Source organism: Pseudophryne corroboree, chromosome 5, assembly GCF_028390025.1.
Source record: "Pseudophryne corroboree isolate aPseCor3 chromosome 5, aPseCor3.hap2, whole genome shotgun sequence".
NCBI classification, from domain to species: domain Eukaryota; kingdom Metazoa; phylum Chordata; class Amphibia; order Anura; family Myobatrachidae; genus Pseudophryne; species Pseudophryne corroboree.
Window position 1 is genome coordinate 65712730 of NC_086448.1, and position 16552 is coordinate 65729281.

A 16552-nucleotide genomic window follows, 5' to 3' on the forward strand; every position below is an offset into this window, starting at 1 on the left:
AATAATACGCACAAGCAGACTCTGCTGATTAGAATTCTATACGGCATGCCTATATTCTGTGTGCCACTGCGCCTGTATCTGCATATGAAATGCTACATTACATTACATATGCAGATACAGCTGTAGCATTTTGTATGCAGATAGAGGCGCGGTGGCACACGGAATATAGGCATGCCACATAGCAAAAGCTGCTTGTGCATCCTATTTGCATTTTGCAAATAAAACGCAGTTTAATTGGAAAGGTCGCTTGAAAAGAAGCTCTACGCTACCAAGTGACGCCACGCACAGATGGATAAATCAAAATAACTGAAGTACTGGTTAACTCACCTGTGTTCAAGTATGGCTATCCTTAAAACCTGAACTGATGGTGTGCCTTGGGGATTGAGGTTGAGAACCCCTGCTTCATGGAATGCAAAAAATATCTTGCAATGTTCCTGGCCGCAGCATAATGTTCTGGATCGGCAGGGCATTGCACTGAATTGAATTGCCCCCTATGTGCTATGTGACTACTTGGGAATACAATTCAATATGGGAAAAAAACTATAAACAAACAACCCAAAACGAAGGCGGCTTACTGTAACTTGTAATAGTATAGGATAAAATTAGGTTTTGCAAGATGAATTAATACTTTTAAATCTGTGGTTCCCTTTCTTCTATCATGGCGCCCTATAGTCTCAGCATTTTTGTCATGGCACCCCTAGGCCAAAAATGTTGGGTTCAAATGGATAATGTCGACAATGTCTAGATCGACAGGTACGAATGGTCGACAGTGCTTAAGGTCAACCGGTACATAATGTTGACAGGTTCAAAAGGTCGACACAGAAAAGGCTAATGCATAGTTGGAGTGTATTTGTGTGTGTCGACCGTGTGACCCTCTTGACCTTTCCAATTGTCTATGGCTTGTCGATCTTTTGACCATGTCGACCATATGGGGTCGACCTATTGACTTTCTAACTACAGTGTATATCTAATATACCACAAGCAGATCCAGCAAAAATTGTTAAATTATGTAAATTGTGCCTACCTGTCGTCCATAGGTTCCGTTTAGGGCTGGCAGAAAGGGTTGTGTTTCTGTTTGTCCACGTATTTTATGGTTGGCAGCCACCAATCGTAATCACACGGACCATAAATAATTAGATTTGGGACACTGCTTTAAAAAATATATATTTACCGTGTATACTACCAGAGAGACAATGGGCATCACTCGGTCACCCTGAAACGCTATTTGAAACGTTTTCTTATGTGTATTAAGTTCTGAATTTCGCTATCTGCGATTCCTGGTAAAACGGACGCTTAATAAGGTCAAATCTATAACGGATTTGTCCGATTTATTGATATAAATAAAATGCCATCCAGACTTAAGATTTGGTGAACCACGGCATACTTGTCCTGCTAGTGTACAGTTGTAAAGTCACTACTCCAATGAAGACACAAGGACATAGATGGGAAAACGTCACCATGCAGATATGCAGGCTGTGCGATTGGCATAAGTGGCATCTGGAGCCTAGGAAATAGCGCCATGTGGGGCAGGATGTGTCAGTCGGGTTGGAGCTGGGTGACCGGCGGTGGAGATCCCGGCGCTCAGCATACCAACACTGGGATCACGGCAGCAGAATGCTGGCTGGGGGGGCAATCCAAGCGCAACACAGCGACTTGCTGTGTTCGCCGCGCTGCCGGAATAGACCCTGTGTGTCGACTTTCTGACTGACGGCATTTTTAGCATTCGGGATCCCGGCGTCTGTATAGTGACCGCCGGGATACTGAGCGCAGGTCACATGACCGGATCCTGTGTCAGCCTGAATGCCAAACGCACTTATATATGTTTTAGTTGTGGAACTGTTGTGTTAATAACATAATTTGCACACTCGCATATGCAATGGAGATGAGGTGACGGAAGTTTCATGCAGGCGTCCTGTGTGCACTCAGGTGGCAGATGTATAACAGTACAATAATTTCTCTATCGTCCTAGTGGATGCTGGGGTTCCTGAAAGGACCATGGGGAATAGCGGCTCCGCAGGAGACAGGGCACAAAAAGTAAAGCTTTTTCCGATCAGGTGGTGTGCACTGGCTCCTCCCCCTATGACCCTCCTCCAGACTCCAGTTAGATTTTTGTGCCTTGCCGAGAAGGGTGCAATCTAGGTGGCTCTCCTAAAGAGCTGCTTAGAGAAAGTTTAGCTTAGGTTTTTTATTTTACAGTGATTCCTGCTGGCAACAGGATCACTGCAGCGAGGGACTGAGGGGAGAAGGAGTCAACTCACCTGCGTGCAGGATGGATTGGTTTCTTGGCTACTGGACATCAAGCTCCAGAGGGACGATCACAGGTACAGCCTGGACGGTCACCGGAGCCACGCCGCCGGCCCCCTTGCAGATGCTGAAATCAGAAGAGGTCCAGAATCGGCGGCTGAAGACTCCTGCAGTCTTCTAAAGGTAGCGCACAGCACTGCAGCTGTGCGCCATTTTCCTCTCAGCACACTTCACACGGCAGTCACTGAGGGTGCAGGGCGCTGGGAGGGGGGCGCCCTGGGAGGCAAAATGATTACCTATAAAGGCTAAAAATACCTCACATATAGCCCTAGAGGCTATATGGAGATATTTAACCCCTGCCTGATTTCTCTAAATAGCGGGAGACGAGCCCGCCAGAAAAGGGGCGGGGCCTATCTCCTCAGCACACGGCGCCATTTCCTCTCACAGCTCCGCTGGTCAGGACGGCTCCCAAGTCTCTCCCCTGCACTGCACTACAGAAACAGGGTAAAACAGAGAGGGGGGGGCACATTTATGGCGATAATTTGATATAACAAAGCAGCTATAAGGGAGCACTTATTATAAGGCTATCCCTGATATATATATAGCGCTTTTGGTGTGTGCTGGCAAACTCTCCCTCTGTCTCCCCAAAGGGCTAGTGGGTCCTGTCTTCGTTAGGAGCATTCCCTGTGTGTCTGCTGTGTGTCGGTACGTGTGTGTCGACATGTATGAGGACGATATTGGTGTGGAGGCGGAGCAATTGCCAAATATGAGGATGTCACCCCCTAGGGAGTCGACACCGGAATGGATGCCTTTATTTATGGAACTACGGGATAGTGTCAACACGCTAAAGCAGTCGTTTGACGACATGAGGCGGCCGGACAATCAATTAGTGCCTGTCCAGGCGACTCAAACACCGTCAGGGGCTGTGAAACGCCCTTTGCCTCAGTCGGTCGACACAGACCCAGACACAGGCGATGACTCCAGTGGTGACGGTGACGAATCAACCGTATTTTCCAGTAGGGCCACACATTATATGATTTTGGCAATGAAGGAGGCGTTACATTTAGCTGATACTACAGGTACCACTAAACAGGGTATTATGTGGGGTATGAAAAAACTACCTATAGTTTTTCCTGAATCAGAAGAATTAAATGACGTGTGTAATGAAGCGTGGGTTGCCCCTGATAAAAAACTGATAATTTCAAAGAAATTATTGGCATTATACCCTTTCCCGCCAGAGGTTAGGGAGCGCTGGGAAACACCTCCTAGGGTGGACAAGGCGCTAACACGCTTATCTAAACAAGTGGCGTTACCCTCTCCTGAGACGGCCGCACTTAAAGATCCATCAGATAGGAGGATGGAAAATATCCAAAAAAGTATATACACACATGCAGGTGTTATACTACGACCAGCTGTAGCGACTGCCTGGATGGGCAGTGCTGGGGTAGTTTGGTCAGAGTCCCTGATTGAAAATATTGATACCCTGGACAGGGACAATATTTTACTGTCGTTAGAACAAATAAAGGATGCATTTCTTTATATGCGTGATGCACAGAGGGATATCTGCACACTGGCATCACGGGTAAGTGCTATGTCCATTTCGGCCAGAAGAGCTTTATGGACGCGACAGTGGACAGGCGATGCGGATTCAAAACGGCATATGGAAGTTTTGCCGTATAAAGGGGAGGAGTTATTTGGAGTCGGTCTATCAGATTTGGTGGCCACGGCTACAGCCGGGAAATCCACCTTTCTACCTCAAGTCACTCCCCCACAGAAAAAGGCACCGACTTTTCAACCGCAGCCCTTTCGTTCCTTTAAAAATAAGAGAGCAAAGGGCTATTCATATCTGCCACGAGGCAAAGGTCGAGGGAAGAGACAGCAACACGCAGCTCCTTCCCAGGAACAGAAGCCCTCCCCGGCTTCTACAAAAGCCTCAGCATGACGCTGGGGCTCCTCAAGCGGACTCGGGGATGGTGGGCGGTCGTCTCAAAAATTACAGCGCGCAGTGGGCTCACTCGCAGGTAGATCCCTGGATCCTGCAGATAATATCTCAAGGGTACAGGTTGGAATTAGAGACGGATCCACCTCGCCGTTTCCTGAAGTCTGCTTTACCAACGTCCCCCTCCGAAAGGGAGACGGTTTTGGAAGCCATTCACAAGCTGTACTCTCAGCAGGTGATAGTCAAGGTACCTCTTCTACAACAAGGGAAGGGGTATTATTCCACTCTTTTTGTGGTACCGAAGCCGGATGGCTCGGTAAGGCCTATTCTAAATCTGAAGTCCTTGAACCTGTACATAAAGAAGTTCAAGTTCAAAATGGAGTCACTCAGAGCAGTGATAGCGAACCTGGAAGAGGGGGACTTTATGGTATCCTTGGACATCAAGGATGCGTATCTCCACGTTCCAATTTACCCCTCACACCAGGGGTACCTCAGGTTCGTTGTACAAAACTGTCACTATCAGTTTCAGACGCTGCCGTTCGGATTGTCCACGGCACCTCGGATCTTTACAAAGGTAATGGCCGAGATGATGATTCTTCTTCGAAGAAAAGGCGTATTAATTATCCCATACTTGGACGATCTCCTAATAAGGGCAAGGTCCAGAGAACAGCTAGAGATGGGATTAGCACTGTCTCAAGAAGTGCTAAAACAGCACGGGTGGATTCTGAATATTCCAAAATCCCAGTTAATGCCGACAACTCGTCTGCTGTTCCTAGGGATGATTCTGGACACGGTTCAGAAAAAGGTTTTTCTCCCGGAGGAAAAAGCCAAGGAGTTATCCGAGCTTGTCAGGAACCTCCTAAAACCAGGAAAGGTGTCTGTACATCAATGCACAAGAGTCCTGGGAAAAATGGTGGCTTCTTACGAAGCAATTCCATTCGGCAGATTCCACGCAAGAATTTTCCAAAGGGATCTGTTGGACAAATGGTCAGGGTCGCATCTTCAGATGCACCTACGGATAACCCTGTCTCCAAGGACAAGGGTGTCTCTTCTGTGGTGGTTGCAGAGTCCTCATCTATTGGAGGGCCGCAGATTCGGCATACAGGATTGGATCCTGGTGACCACGGACGCCAGCCTGAGAGGCTGGGGAGCAGTCACACAAGGAAGAAACTTCCAGGGAGTATGGACGAGCCTGGAAACGTCTCTTCACATAAACATTCTGGAACTAAGAGCAATATACAATGCTCTAAGCCAGGCAGAACCTCTGCTTCAGGGAAAACCGGTGTTGATCCAGTCGGACAACATCACGGCAGTCGCCCATGTGAACAGACAGGGCGGCACAAGAAGCAGGAGTGCAATGGCAGAAGCTGCAAGGATTCTTCGCTGGGCAGAGAATCATGTGATAGCGCTATCAGCAGTGTTCATCCCGGGAGTGGACAACTGGGAAGCAGACTTCCTCAGCAGACACGATCTTCACCCGGGAGAGTGGGGACTTCATCCAGAAGTCTTCCACATGCTGGTAACCCGTTGGGAAAGACCAATGGTGGACATGATGGCGTCTCGCCTCAACAAAAAACTGGACAGGTATTGCGCCAGGTCAAGAGATCCGCAGGCAATAGCTGTGGACGCGCTGGTAACGCCTTGGGTGTACCAGTCGGTGTATGTGTTTCCTCCTCTGCCTCTCATACCAAAAGTATTGAGAATTATACGGCAAAGAGGCGTAAGAACGATACTAGTGGTTCCGGATTGGCCAAGAAGGACTTGGTACCCGGAACTTCAAGAGATGATCACGGAAGATCCGTGGCCTCTACCTCTAAGGAGGGACTTGCTTCAGCAGGGTCCCTGTCTGTTTCAAGACTTACCGCGGCTGCGTTTGACGGCATGGCGGTTGAACGCCGGATCCTAATGGAAAAAGGCATGCCGGAAGAAGTCATTCCTACTTTGATTAAAGCAAGGAAAGAAGTAACCGTGCAACATTATCACCGAATTTGGCGAAAATATGTTGCGTGGTGCGAAGATCGGAGTGCTCCGACGGAGGAATTTCAACTGGGTCGATTCCTACATTTCCTGCAATCAGGATTGTCTATGGGTCTCAAATTGGGATCTATTAAGGTTCAAATTTCGGCCCTGTCGATTTTCTTTCAAAAAGAATTGGCTTCAGTCCCTGAAGTCCAGACCTTTGTTAAGGGAGTGCTGCATATACAGCCTCCTGTGGTGCCTCCAGTGGCACCGTGGGATCTCAATGTAGTTTTGGATTTTCTAAAATCTCATTGGTTTGAACCACTAAATAAGGTGGATTTGAAATATCTCACTTGGAAAGTGACCATGCTTCTAGCCCTGGCTTCTGCCAGGAGAGTGTCAGAATTGGCAGCTTTATCTTACAAAAGCCCATATCTGATTTTCCATTCGGACAGGGCAGAACTGCGGACTCGTCCGCATTTTCTCCCTAAGGTGGTGTCAGCATTTCATCTGAACCAGCCTATTGTAGTGCCTGCGGCTACAAGTGACTTGGAGGACTCCAAGTTACTGGACGTTGTCAGAGCATTAAAAATATATATTGCAAGAACAGCTGGAGTCAGAAAATCTGACTCGTTGTTTATATTGTATGCACCCAACAAGATGGGTGCTCCTGCGTCTAAGCAGACGATTGCTCGTTGGATCTGTAGCACAATCCAACTGGCACATTCTGTGGCAGGCCTGCCACAGCCTAAATCTGTAAAGGCCCACTCCACAAGGAAGGTGGGCTCATCTTGGGCGGCTGCCCGAGGGGTCTCGGCATTACAACTTTGCCGAGCAGCTACGTGGTCAGGGGAGAACACGTTTGTAAAATTTTACAAATTTGATACTCTGGCTAAGGAGGACCTGGAGTTCTCTCATTCGGTGCTGCAGAGTCATCCGCACTCTCCCGCCCGTTTGGGAGCTTGGGTATAATCCCCATGGTCCTTTCAGGAACCCCAGCATCCACTAGGACGATAGAGAAAATAAGATTTTACTTACCGATAAATCTATTTCTCGGAGTCCGTAGTGGATGCTGGGCGCCCATCCCAAGTGCGGATTATCTGCATAAATTGTACATAGTTATTGTTAACTTATTCGGGTTATTGTTGTAGGAAGCCATCTTTCAGAGGCTCCGCTGTTATCATACTGTTAACTGGGTTTAGATCACAAGTTGTACGGTGTGATTGGTGTGGCTGGTATGAGTCTTACCCGGGATTCAAAATCCTCCCTTATTGTGTACGCTCGTCCGGGCACAGTACCTAACTGGAGTCTGGAGGAGGGTCATAAGGGGAGGAGCCAGTGCACACCACCTGATCGGAAAAAGCTTTACTTTTTGTGCCCTGTCTCCTGCGGAGCCGCTATTCCCCATGGTCCTTTCAGGAACCCCAGCATCCACTACGGACTCCGAGAAATAGATTTATCGGTAAGTAAAATCTTATTATAAGTCTATTATACGTTTCAAAGAATTACTATGCAAGAAATTAGTGAGAGAGTATTGGCTGCACTGTATGTGCCATGTGTTACTGCGGGATGCAGTCAATTTATCTCCAGTCAAAATCCCAACGGTCGAAATCCCGACAGCAATTGACGGACGGTCAAAATACCGACATGTAAAATGCCGACAGGTCGAAATGCCGACATGAGTTTTTCGTGATTTTTTTTCATTGAAACCGACTTGTTCATACTTTACCATCCCAGTGGACCTGGAGGGGGCATATAATAGTGTGCCGAGTGCAGCGGTACACTTATATGGTGTCCGTGTCGACCTATGTCGACATACACACAAAAACCAATGAAAATGTGTGTCGGTATTTTGACCTGTCGGCAGTTTAACATGTCGGTATTTTGACCTTGTCTGTATTTTAAATGCCGGTATTTTGTCCATGTCGGCATTTTGACCATCGGTCAATTGCTGTTGGGATTTTCAACCGTCGGGATTTTGATTGGAGGTATTTCATACTGATCCCGTTACTGGTAACCAAATGACGTGTAACAGACAGGCTAATCCTGTAAATTGATGTAGCTGGGTACACACTTGCTGATGCTGAGTCTGATGGGGAGGGGGGGGGTACAACGTGACATGCTTCAGAATTGATAGCAACAAACCCAATCATCCCTTCTTACCGTGCCAACATGGCATGTCGTTAGCAGCCTGTAGTGGCACACAGAATATAGACATGCCACATATCGTTTTAATCAGCAGAGTCTGATTGTGCGTCCTAGTCGCATAGCAATATGAATAAGTTGCATTTTAGGCAAAAAATGATGCCAACGCTAACGAAGTTGCACAGGAGCAGTCAGCTCACTCACGCCAGGTATCTCCCACTACGTGGCGTATTGAGGGCAGATGTATGAGGACACATCTCAATTGTACCTCTAATCCACAGTTCTGTTTTCAATGTTTCGTGAAACCATGCCGGCTTAGCGACAAAAGATCAAAACAGTAAATATGACTTTTTATTTTTTTTCACAAATACTCTGGAGGTAATTGATAAAAATATTTCTGCTTTGATAAACCGGCTTTATTAAAAATATCTTTATAAAATCGGCATCTCCCACATCTATATGCAGCATCATTGGCTAGGAAAGGTCATCAAAAAGGGGGGAAGAATAACTAAATTTACAGAGTGTTGGCACAGAGGGCCTGATTCAGTGATGGATACATGTAACATTGTGTCTGGAACAAACAATAATGTCGCCATGCAAGGGTAGCATATACGTTTAGATTGTTTCTGTGCAGGGTAAGTACTGGCTGCTTTTGCATGTAGCCCACAAATGTTAGACCGCTTTAATTTTACACTGCAATTTAGATTTCGGTTTGAACACACCCCACCCAAATCCAACTCGCTCTGCACATGTTACATCTGCCCCACCTGCAGTGCAAAATGGTTTTTGCCCATTTGCTTGCTTATTTGCTTTGCTTGCAAATCAGAATCAGGCCTTGCTGTAAGTCTCATATGGGCAACTTTACATAAGCACTTTAGGCAAAACATACGTATTGTACTGTGCTTATCATTGGATGCTTTAGTTAGGAAATCATGTTGCGTTATTCTTGTGCCAGTCCCTATTTGTACTCGTGTTTAATTCCAAGAGTGTTTACTTGCCTTGTTGTTTTCCCATGTGCAAGCGTATATTTCTTCCATCACACAGAGTAACCCCGTCACCTATTGTTTCTTTCAGAGAACCAGAGGACAGAAACGGAAGAGAAGCTTCGGTATTGAAGATGAGAAGCCCGAGGTCAGGATCTTACAAGTTACAATTACAAACTCCTAGAAAACCTGCGGCCTTTATCTAGTTACTTTATTTCTGCTTTGTTTTCTGTCTGCCGTAGGAGCGTACGCCGAGAGAGAGGAGGAGAAGGCAGTCCCTTGCTCTACACAAAAAGCCCAAATCGGAGGACTTGAGGACAGAATGTGCTTCATGTAAAGGCATTGGTGACAATGAGAATCTAGTGAGGTACAGAAAGCCTTGTTTTATGCTTTGTCGGCCATTTGTTGTGTCATGTAAGATGGTTCCAGTGCAGTAGCTGATCTGTTTGTATTAATGCAACGCGTTTCTTTAGCATTAAACACTTGGGCAGTACGTATGGTGTAATGGTTAGCATTACTGCCTCACAGCACTGAGGTCATGGGTTCTATTCCCACCATGGCCCTAACTGTGTGGAGTTTGTATATTCTGCCCTTGCTTGTGTGGGTTTCCTCCGGGTGCTCCGGTTTCCTCCCACAATCCAAAGATTTGCTGGTAGGTTAATTTGCTCCTGACGAAAACAACTAACCCGAGTGTGTAGGTGGACATGTGTATAGTGTAGACTAGATGGGCCAAGTGGTTCTTATCTGCTGTCAAATTCTATGTTGAACAGATGTTCAGTGGAATGTAATGGCGTCCAAGATCACTGAGTTGCGGCATGCTGGCTGATCTCGTAAGTTTTTTTTTAAAGGGGCGTCGTTTACTAGGCTAAACCATGCCTTGTAATTGATTGCCCCTTTAAAAAAAAAAAAAAAATTGTACGCACCACCGTGTGCTTCCGCCCGCCAACATGTTGACTGTCCCGTCTGCTGTGCTTCACGGCAAATGTGCCGATCCAGCGGCCAACACCATGCTGCTGAATGCGGCCATAAACGATATAGCGCACGATCGTTCAGTATGTGTAGCCGACCAACACCTCGTTCCGTTGGTCGTGCTGCCGGGCCAGGATACACGTCGTTCTGATGTGTACCCGGCATTAATTTCTCAGATACCTGTGCAGTTATAGAAGGAGCAATAAAGTGGATAAGTCAGTTTCTGTCATTTTATAGCCTGTGCTAAATAAATGATTGATAGAACCTGAATGGTTACTAGGCAACTCTTCCACTTTTAACTCTCTCGAAGGTTTGATACATACCCCCACATAAAGGAGATGTGCCTTTAACCAAGTGGGAAGACACGGTTGTTGCTCGGACTGTAACCTTTACCATGATGCGCACGTTTCTCATTTCAGCCTTGACATAAAATGCGCTGAAGTGATTTAACGGTGGCATTTTGTTTTGCTGACTTCACTTTTTTTTTTTCCTTTTTTTTTTTATCTCACAAGAGAAACACAAAATTTGAGTCCAAATGCTGCAGTCGGGCACCGGTCTTCTTTTGTCATTTTCATTTCTTTTATATATTAGTCGAGGTTCAAGGTCGGGGGCGGGGTTAAAAAAACAGAGAGAATGACAATGCCATATGTAGACAACAAACTCCCTTAAAAGGTCACTAACTGTCTGTCCGTAAAGGATAACTTGGCGAGTGCATACGTAAGGCCAGCACATTAATATATAGGTGTCTGCCTGTATAGTAATGCTTCTTGAAATGGTGGTATAGAGAAATTTGCCGTATAATACATTGCATTTTCTGTTTCGAGGCTGATTAGGTTGCAGAAAACTTTACAATCGCTATAAATTTAGAATCCTGTATGCATGCGGAAGATCTTTGGCTTTTTAGATCTGTGTTTTATGCCAGTGCAGAGAGAAGTACTAATTAAAGTCATATTTTCAGCAATTACTATGTGATGTTAATGTGCGGATTAGGAGCAATGACTCTCGGACTTCTCCTCCATGAATAGCAATAGGCGGACACTTAGGGAGGAATTCAAATGTTTGAAAAGTCAGTTGGGTGTCTGTTTTTTCCTGTCTATTAGATAGGAAAAAACAGACATCCAACTGACTTTTCAAACATTTGAATACCCCCCTTAGTGTGGTTTCAGTTACATTTTAAAAGTTGTGAATGTTTTCTACGGAAATGGCTCCTAATTGGTGAATATTGGTTACTTTGTGATCAGTAGTTTTGTGTTATTGATTGGTGGTTTTATTTACAGTATGTCTGTATATCAGTGACATCTATCTATCTAAAGAGATAGTGATAAAGACTTTGTCATGCGACAACTGATCTGAACTCCCATCTTTGTCAGTGATGTCACTTCCAGTGGCAGTGATGTCACTTCCAGTGGCAGTGATGTCACTTCCAGTACCGCCTGACATAACACGCATCTACAGTCTCCCAACACTTCTGTTATCTCTCATACCACATACCAGGATGCGGTCAGGATCCTGGCATTCGTGATCCTCGTGCTCGGAATACCAACGACAGCATCCCAATAGTCAGAATCCAGACAATATATACTAGGGTTAGGCATTGCAGTGGGGGGCGGTTAGGGTTAGGCTGCAGGAGGGGATGGTTAGAGTTAGGCTGTAGGGAAGGGTGGTGGTTAGGGTCAGGCACTAGGGGGAGGGTTAGGGGTGGGGATAAAATACTCACTTGCATCCTTTTGGTGTTTTGAACATCTGAATGCCACGGTCCGGATGGTGACTGCCAGGATTTCGATAAACATAGCCACTCCTGATGATCATACCATTATCATAGCATTATCCACAAGCGAGAATGGGTAACCGTATAGAAGAAAGAAATATGGCACATAAGTGCACAGGCCACATGCAGAATGAAAAAGCACTCTGTAGAGAAGGTAGAGACATCACCAAAAGTACAATAGTAAAAAGAAAAAAGGCAATGTTAACGATAAGCTATAAAATAAAAGCAAGTGCTGATAAGAGAAATAGATGACGGGAAATAGAGAGATGGAGTAAGAGGGGTAGAAATAGAAGGGGGGGGGGGGGGGGGGGTGAGGAAGAGAATTCTGAGGAAAGAGAAAAAAAAGTCAGCGCCAGGACACTCTACAATAGAAGCACCATTGTGTGGCCTGCGCTAGAAAACAGTGCCTTCAGAGTGAATGCATCTTACCAATTCATTAAGATCTAATATAAGCTGCATTCTTATGAGTATTGTTGTAGCCTACAAAATGGCTGCCTTAACTGTGGGCCTGATTCCGAAAGGATCTGGGGCACATAGCTGATGTACGGGTCCTGTGTCACTGGATGCAAGAAATTGACTGGATTCAGCCGTTTGGGGGTGGAGTGCAGAGGCCAGGATCTGTCGGAAGACTGAGATTTCCTGGCCTCTTAATCGAAGCGGCGGTGGCCAGCTTCTATAAACCCATGGGTCACCCAGCTGGCCGATATTGTTGCAGGTGATCGATCCTGCGTACTAGGAGGAGTGCGGATCACTCCTGCTGCAGTTCCATATCAGAGCATCATTGCAGCTTCCAAGTGTCGGACTGGAGCATGCAGTGAAAGAGGCCTTACTTAGGGTTGTGGCCAGCCTCCAGAGGGGGTGTGGCCAACCGGCACAGAGGCTTGGCTAACCCTTTCACTGTGTATGGCGTGGGCCCCTTTATAAATATACAGTATATATAGTAAATACTGCTAGTGCATGCATGAAAATATACCAAATTAGTAACAGGAATGCACTGTGAAAATATAACAGTCCTGTGCAGTATATTGTAACATACAGTATGTATAATGTATAGCTCAAGTGCACAGCCTGGATCCTGTCCCCTGGAGGAGGAGTGGGCCCTCAGGCAATGGGGCCCACTAGGGATTTTCCCTGAACTCCTGTGGGCCAGTCCGATGCTCGCTCTAACCACATCTGAGTCGGTCTCAGTGGCAACAGCCGATACCCTTTTAAAAGGAACCGTTTGTGCTTATCTCCTATATAATAGCCCTGTGACTCTGTGCCTGGCCCTCTAACGCTGGGTGGAGTCACAGCGGTGGGCGGAGTCACAGAGCCCGCCCACCCTATGTGCAGCAAGTCTCTGCTCCGAGTGCTGCTGCCTGTCCATCTCACCCCTCTGCCATCAGCAACTCCGACTCCCCCCGGCCGCGGCTCTGGCCGAACAACAACTGCTGCCAGCATACACACTTATGAGGGACGGGTGGCGCAGGAGAAGGCTTTCATAGCCCTCCCTGCGCCGCGGACACAGTCCTGCCTCCTCCACGCACGGCGACAGGGGGTCAGAGGGTCCCCGGTGATGAAGTACACACAATATGGGGCTGTAGCACCTACACTCTTATGACATTTTTACACTTAGCGCCTGACCGCCCGCCACCCCACCTTAACCTGTCACTGGGTTAAGCCTGGTCGTGCCGCTGCCCCTGCCCTTCCCACCGCAACTCCCGCAGATGCCGTGGAGCATGCAGCGCTGAGCCAGCCCTGCGGTGTGTACACCAAACCTCTGCCCCAGCCTTCCTGCCGGCGCCGAACACAACAAGAGTGTCAGTGGCGTCAGATGGGGGGGGGGGGGGGGGGCGACCCGCACCAAGGTGTCAGCTCTTCTACTGTGACAGCAGCCGAGTGCTGCAGTGACATAATCTCCTGCAGCACTCGGCTCCTGTCACAGATAAGAGCCGGCGCACACACACTCCAGTCTCCGGGGGCAGCCAGCATCGTCAGGCAAGCTGGACACACACCCGGAGCGAAAGAGGAAACAACTATGAGGCCATGCCCCTTTTACAACAGGCCAAGCCCCTTTTCGGACGCAGCGGGGAGAGATGTGTGTAATAGTAGTACAGACTGCGCTCCGACACCCGTTGACGCCTCTGGACACTGTACTGTTTACCAGCCTGCAGCAGCCGCCCACCGTCCCAACGGTGAGTCCCTCCGGCCATCCTAACCACTGTTTCTATGTCTGGTCGCCACTTTACAAATGTCTCCGCTTCTGGTGTCCACCCCCTCCACTACTTTCCCCCTCTCTTCATCAGCTTCCTCACTGGGGACTTCCCTCCCTACCGCCCTGCGTCTCTGTATCCCCTCCCTGCGGCCCTGCGTCTCTGTATCCCCTCCCTGCCACCCCGCGTCTCTCTATCCCCTCCCTGCCGCCCCGCGTGTCTCTATCCCCTCCCTGCCGCCCCGTGTCTTTCTATCCCCTCCCTGCCGCCCCGCGTCTTTCTATCCCCTCCCTGCCGCCCCGCGTCTCTCTCTCCCCTCCCTGCCGCCCCGCGTCTCTCTCTCCCCTCCCTGCCGCCCCGCATCTCTCTATCCCCTCCCTGCCGCCCCGCGTCTCTCTATCCCCTCCCTGCCGCCCCGCGTCTCTCTATCCCCTCCCTGCCGCCCCGCGTCTCTCTATCCCCTCCCTGCCGCCCCGCGTCTCTCTATCCCCTCCCTGCCGCCCCGAGTCTCTCTATCCCCTCCCTGCCGCCCCGCGTCTCTCAATCCCCTCCCTACCGCCCCGCGTCTCTCTATCCCCTCCCTACCGCCCCGCATTGATGTATCCCCTCCCTACCGCCCCACGTCTCTGTATCCCCTCCCTACCTGTATCCCCTCCCTACCGCCCAGCGTCTCTACATCCCCTCCCTACCTCTGTCCCCTCACTACCGCCCAGCGTCTCTGCATCCCCTCCCTACCTGTGTCCCCTCCCTACCGCCCCGCGTCTCTGTATCCCCTCCCTACCGCCCAGCGTCTCTGCATCCCCTCCCTACCTGTATCCCCTCCCTACCACCCAGCGTCTCTGCATCCCCTCCCTACCTGTGTCCCCTCCCTACCGCCCAGCGTCTCTGTATCCCCTACCTACCTGTGTCCCCTCCCTACCGCCCCGCGTCTCTTCATCCCCTCCCTACCTGTGTCCCCTCCCTACCGCCCAGCGTCTCTGCATCCCCTCCCTACCTGTGTCCCCTACCTACCGCCCAGCGTCTCTGCATCCCCTCCCTACCTGTATCCCCTCCCAACCGCCCAGCGTCTCTGTATCCCCTACCTACCTGTGTCCCCTCCCTACCGCCCCGCGTCTCTGCATCCCCTCCCACCTGTATCCCCTCCCTACCGCCCGCATCTCTGCATCCCCTCCCTACCTGTGTCCCCTCCCTACCGCCCAACATCTCTGTATCCCCTCCCTACTGCCCCGCGTCTGTGTGCCCTCCCTACTGCCCTGCGTCTGTGTCCCCTCCCTACCGCCCCGCGTCTCTGTGTGCCCTCCCTACTGCCCTGCGTCTCTGTATCCCCTACCTACCTGTGTCCCCTCCCTACCGCCCTGTGTCTCTGTATCCCCACCCACCTGTATCCCCTCCCTACCGCCCCGCATCTCTGCATCCCCTCCCTACCTGTGTCCCCTCCCTACCGCCCCGCATCTCTGTATCCCCTCCCTACTGCCCCGCGTCTCTGTGTGCCCTCCCTACTGCCCTGCGTCTGTGTCCCCTCCCTACCGCCCCACGTCTCTGTGTGCCCTCCCTACTGCCCTGCGTCTGTGTGCCCCTCCCCCTGCGTCTGTGTGCCCTCCCTACCCCCCAGTGTCCCATACAGGGTCCATACCACCGGCTCCTGGATACCGCCCTGACAAACCCTCACCAGGAGGACAGGAGCCCTGCGGTCCCCCCCGTAGTTACCGGTATATCGGTGATGCTCCGCTCTGCCGCCGCCTCCTTATCCTCACACACCAAGTGCAGTGCCCAAGCCCAGCACCGAGCACATGACCGCGCTGCCCATGGCCTTTGGCCTTGGGAGCAGCTCCAGCCTGCGCCCCCTCCTCCTACTGCACCTGAGGGGGGCGCGCACATAGCGCATGCAGAGGGGACTGGTGCACCTGAGGCCTGTGGCCGCGTGGAGCGCTTGCGTGCGCAACATGTCCGCTTTGCTACACCTGAAGGATGGTACGGTGTAGAGAGAGGACACAGCTGCCCCTGTTCCTCATTGTACCAGCACTCCCCTCTGTGTCTAATGACACCATATACCTCTTCATGCGGGTATGTCTATACCACATACATCCTTATCCGTGTCCTATATATTGTTACACATACAATCACATAGTTATAGGTTCCACCTCCCCCCCTCCCCCACCTGCATCCACCCCTCTCCACCCGCAGCATCTACATACTCCCTGCCTCATCCGCGGTCCCCCCCTCACCCGCTACATTCTGTACAGCGTGCCCTGCAGGCACTGTTCACGCCATCGCACGGGCCTACACCCCCTTCACCATCGCACGCCCTTTCGTCGTGCAATATTTAACAACTAACAAACCTAGGAAGGCAGGT

The 16552-nt window shown here is 49.6% G+C and overlaps 1 protein-coding gene across 6 annotated transcripts in view; it reads left to right on the plus strand.

Annotated features, from left to right (window-relative positions):
* PHF14 (PHD finger protein 14) overlaps window positions 1-16552 on the plus strand; it is a 469633-nt gene that overhangs the window by 226885 nt on the left and 226196 nt on the right. For all 6 annotated transcript variants that reach the window (XR_010177576.1, XM_063921311.1, XM_063921312.1 and 3 more), the window contains 2 exons: window positions 9362-9418; window positions 9513-9637. Coding sequence is in view for 5 of the 6 variants with exons in the window: in XM_063921311.1 (XP_063777381.1) it covers window positions 9362-9418; window positions 9513-9637 (182 nt within the window). In the remaining variant the exon portion in view is untranslated. The remainder of the gene's footprint in view (window positions 1-9361; window positions 9419-9512; window positions 9638-16552) is intronic.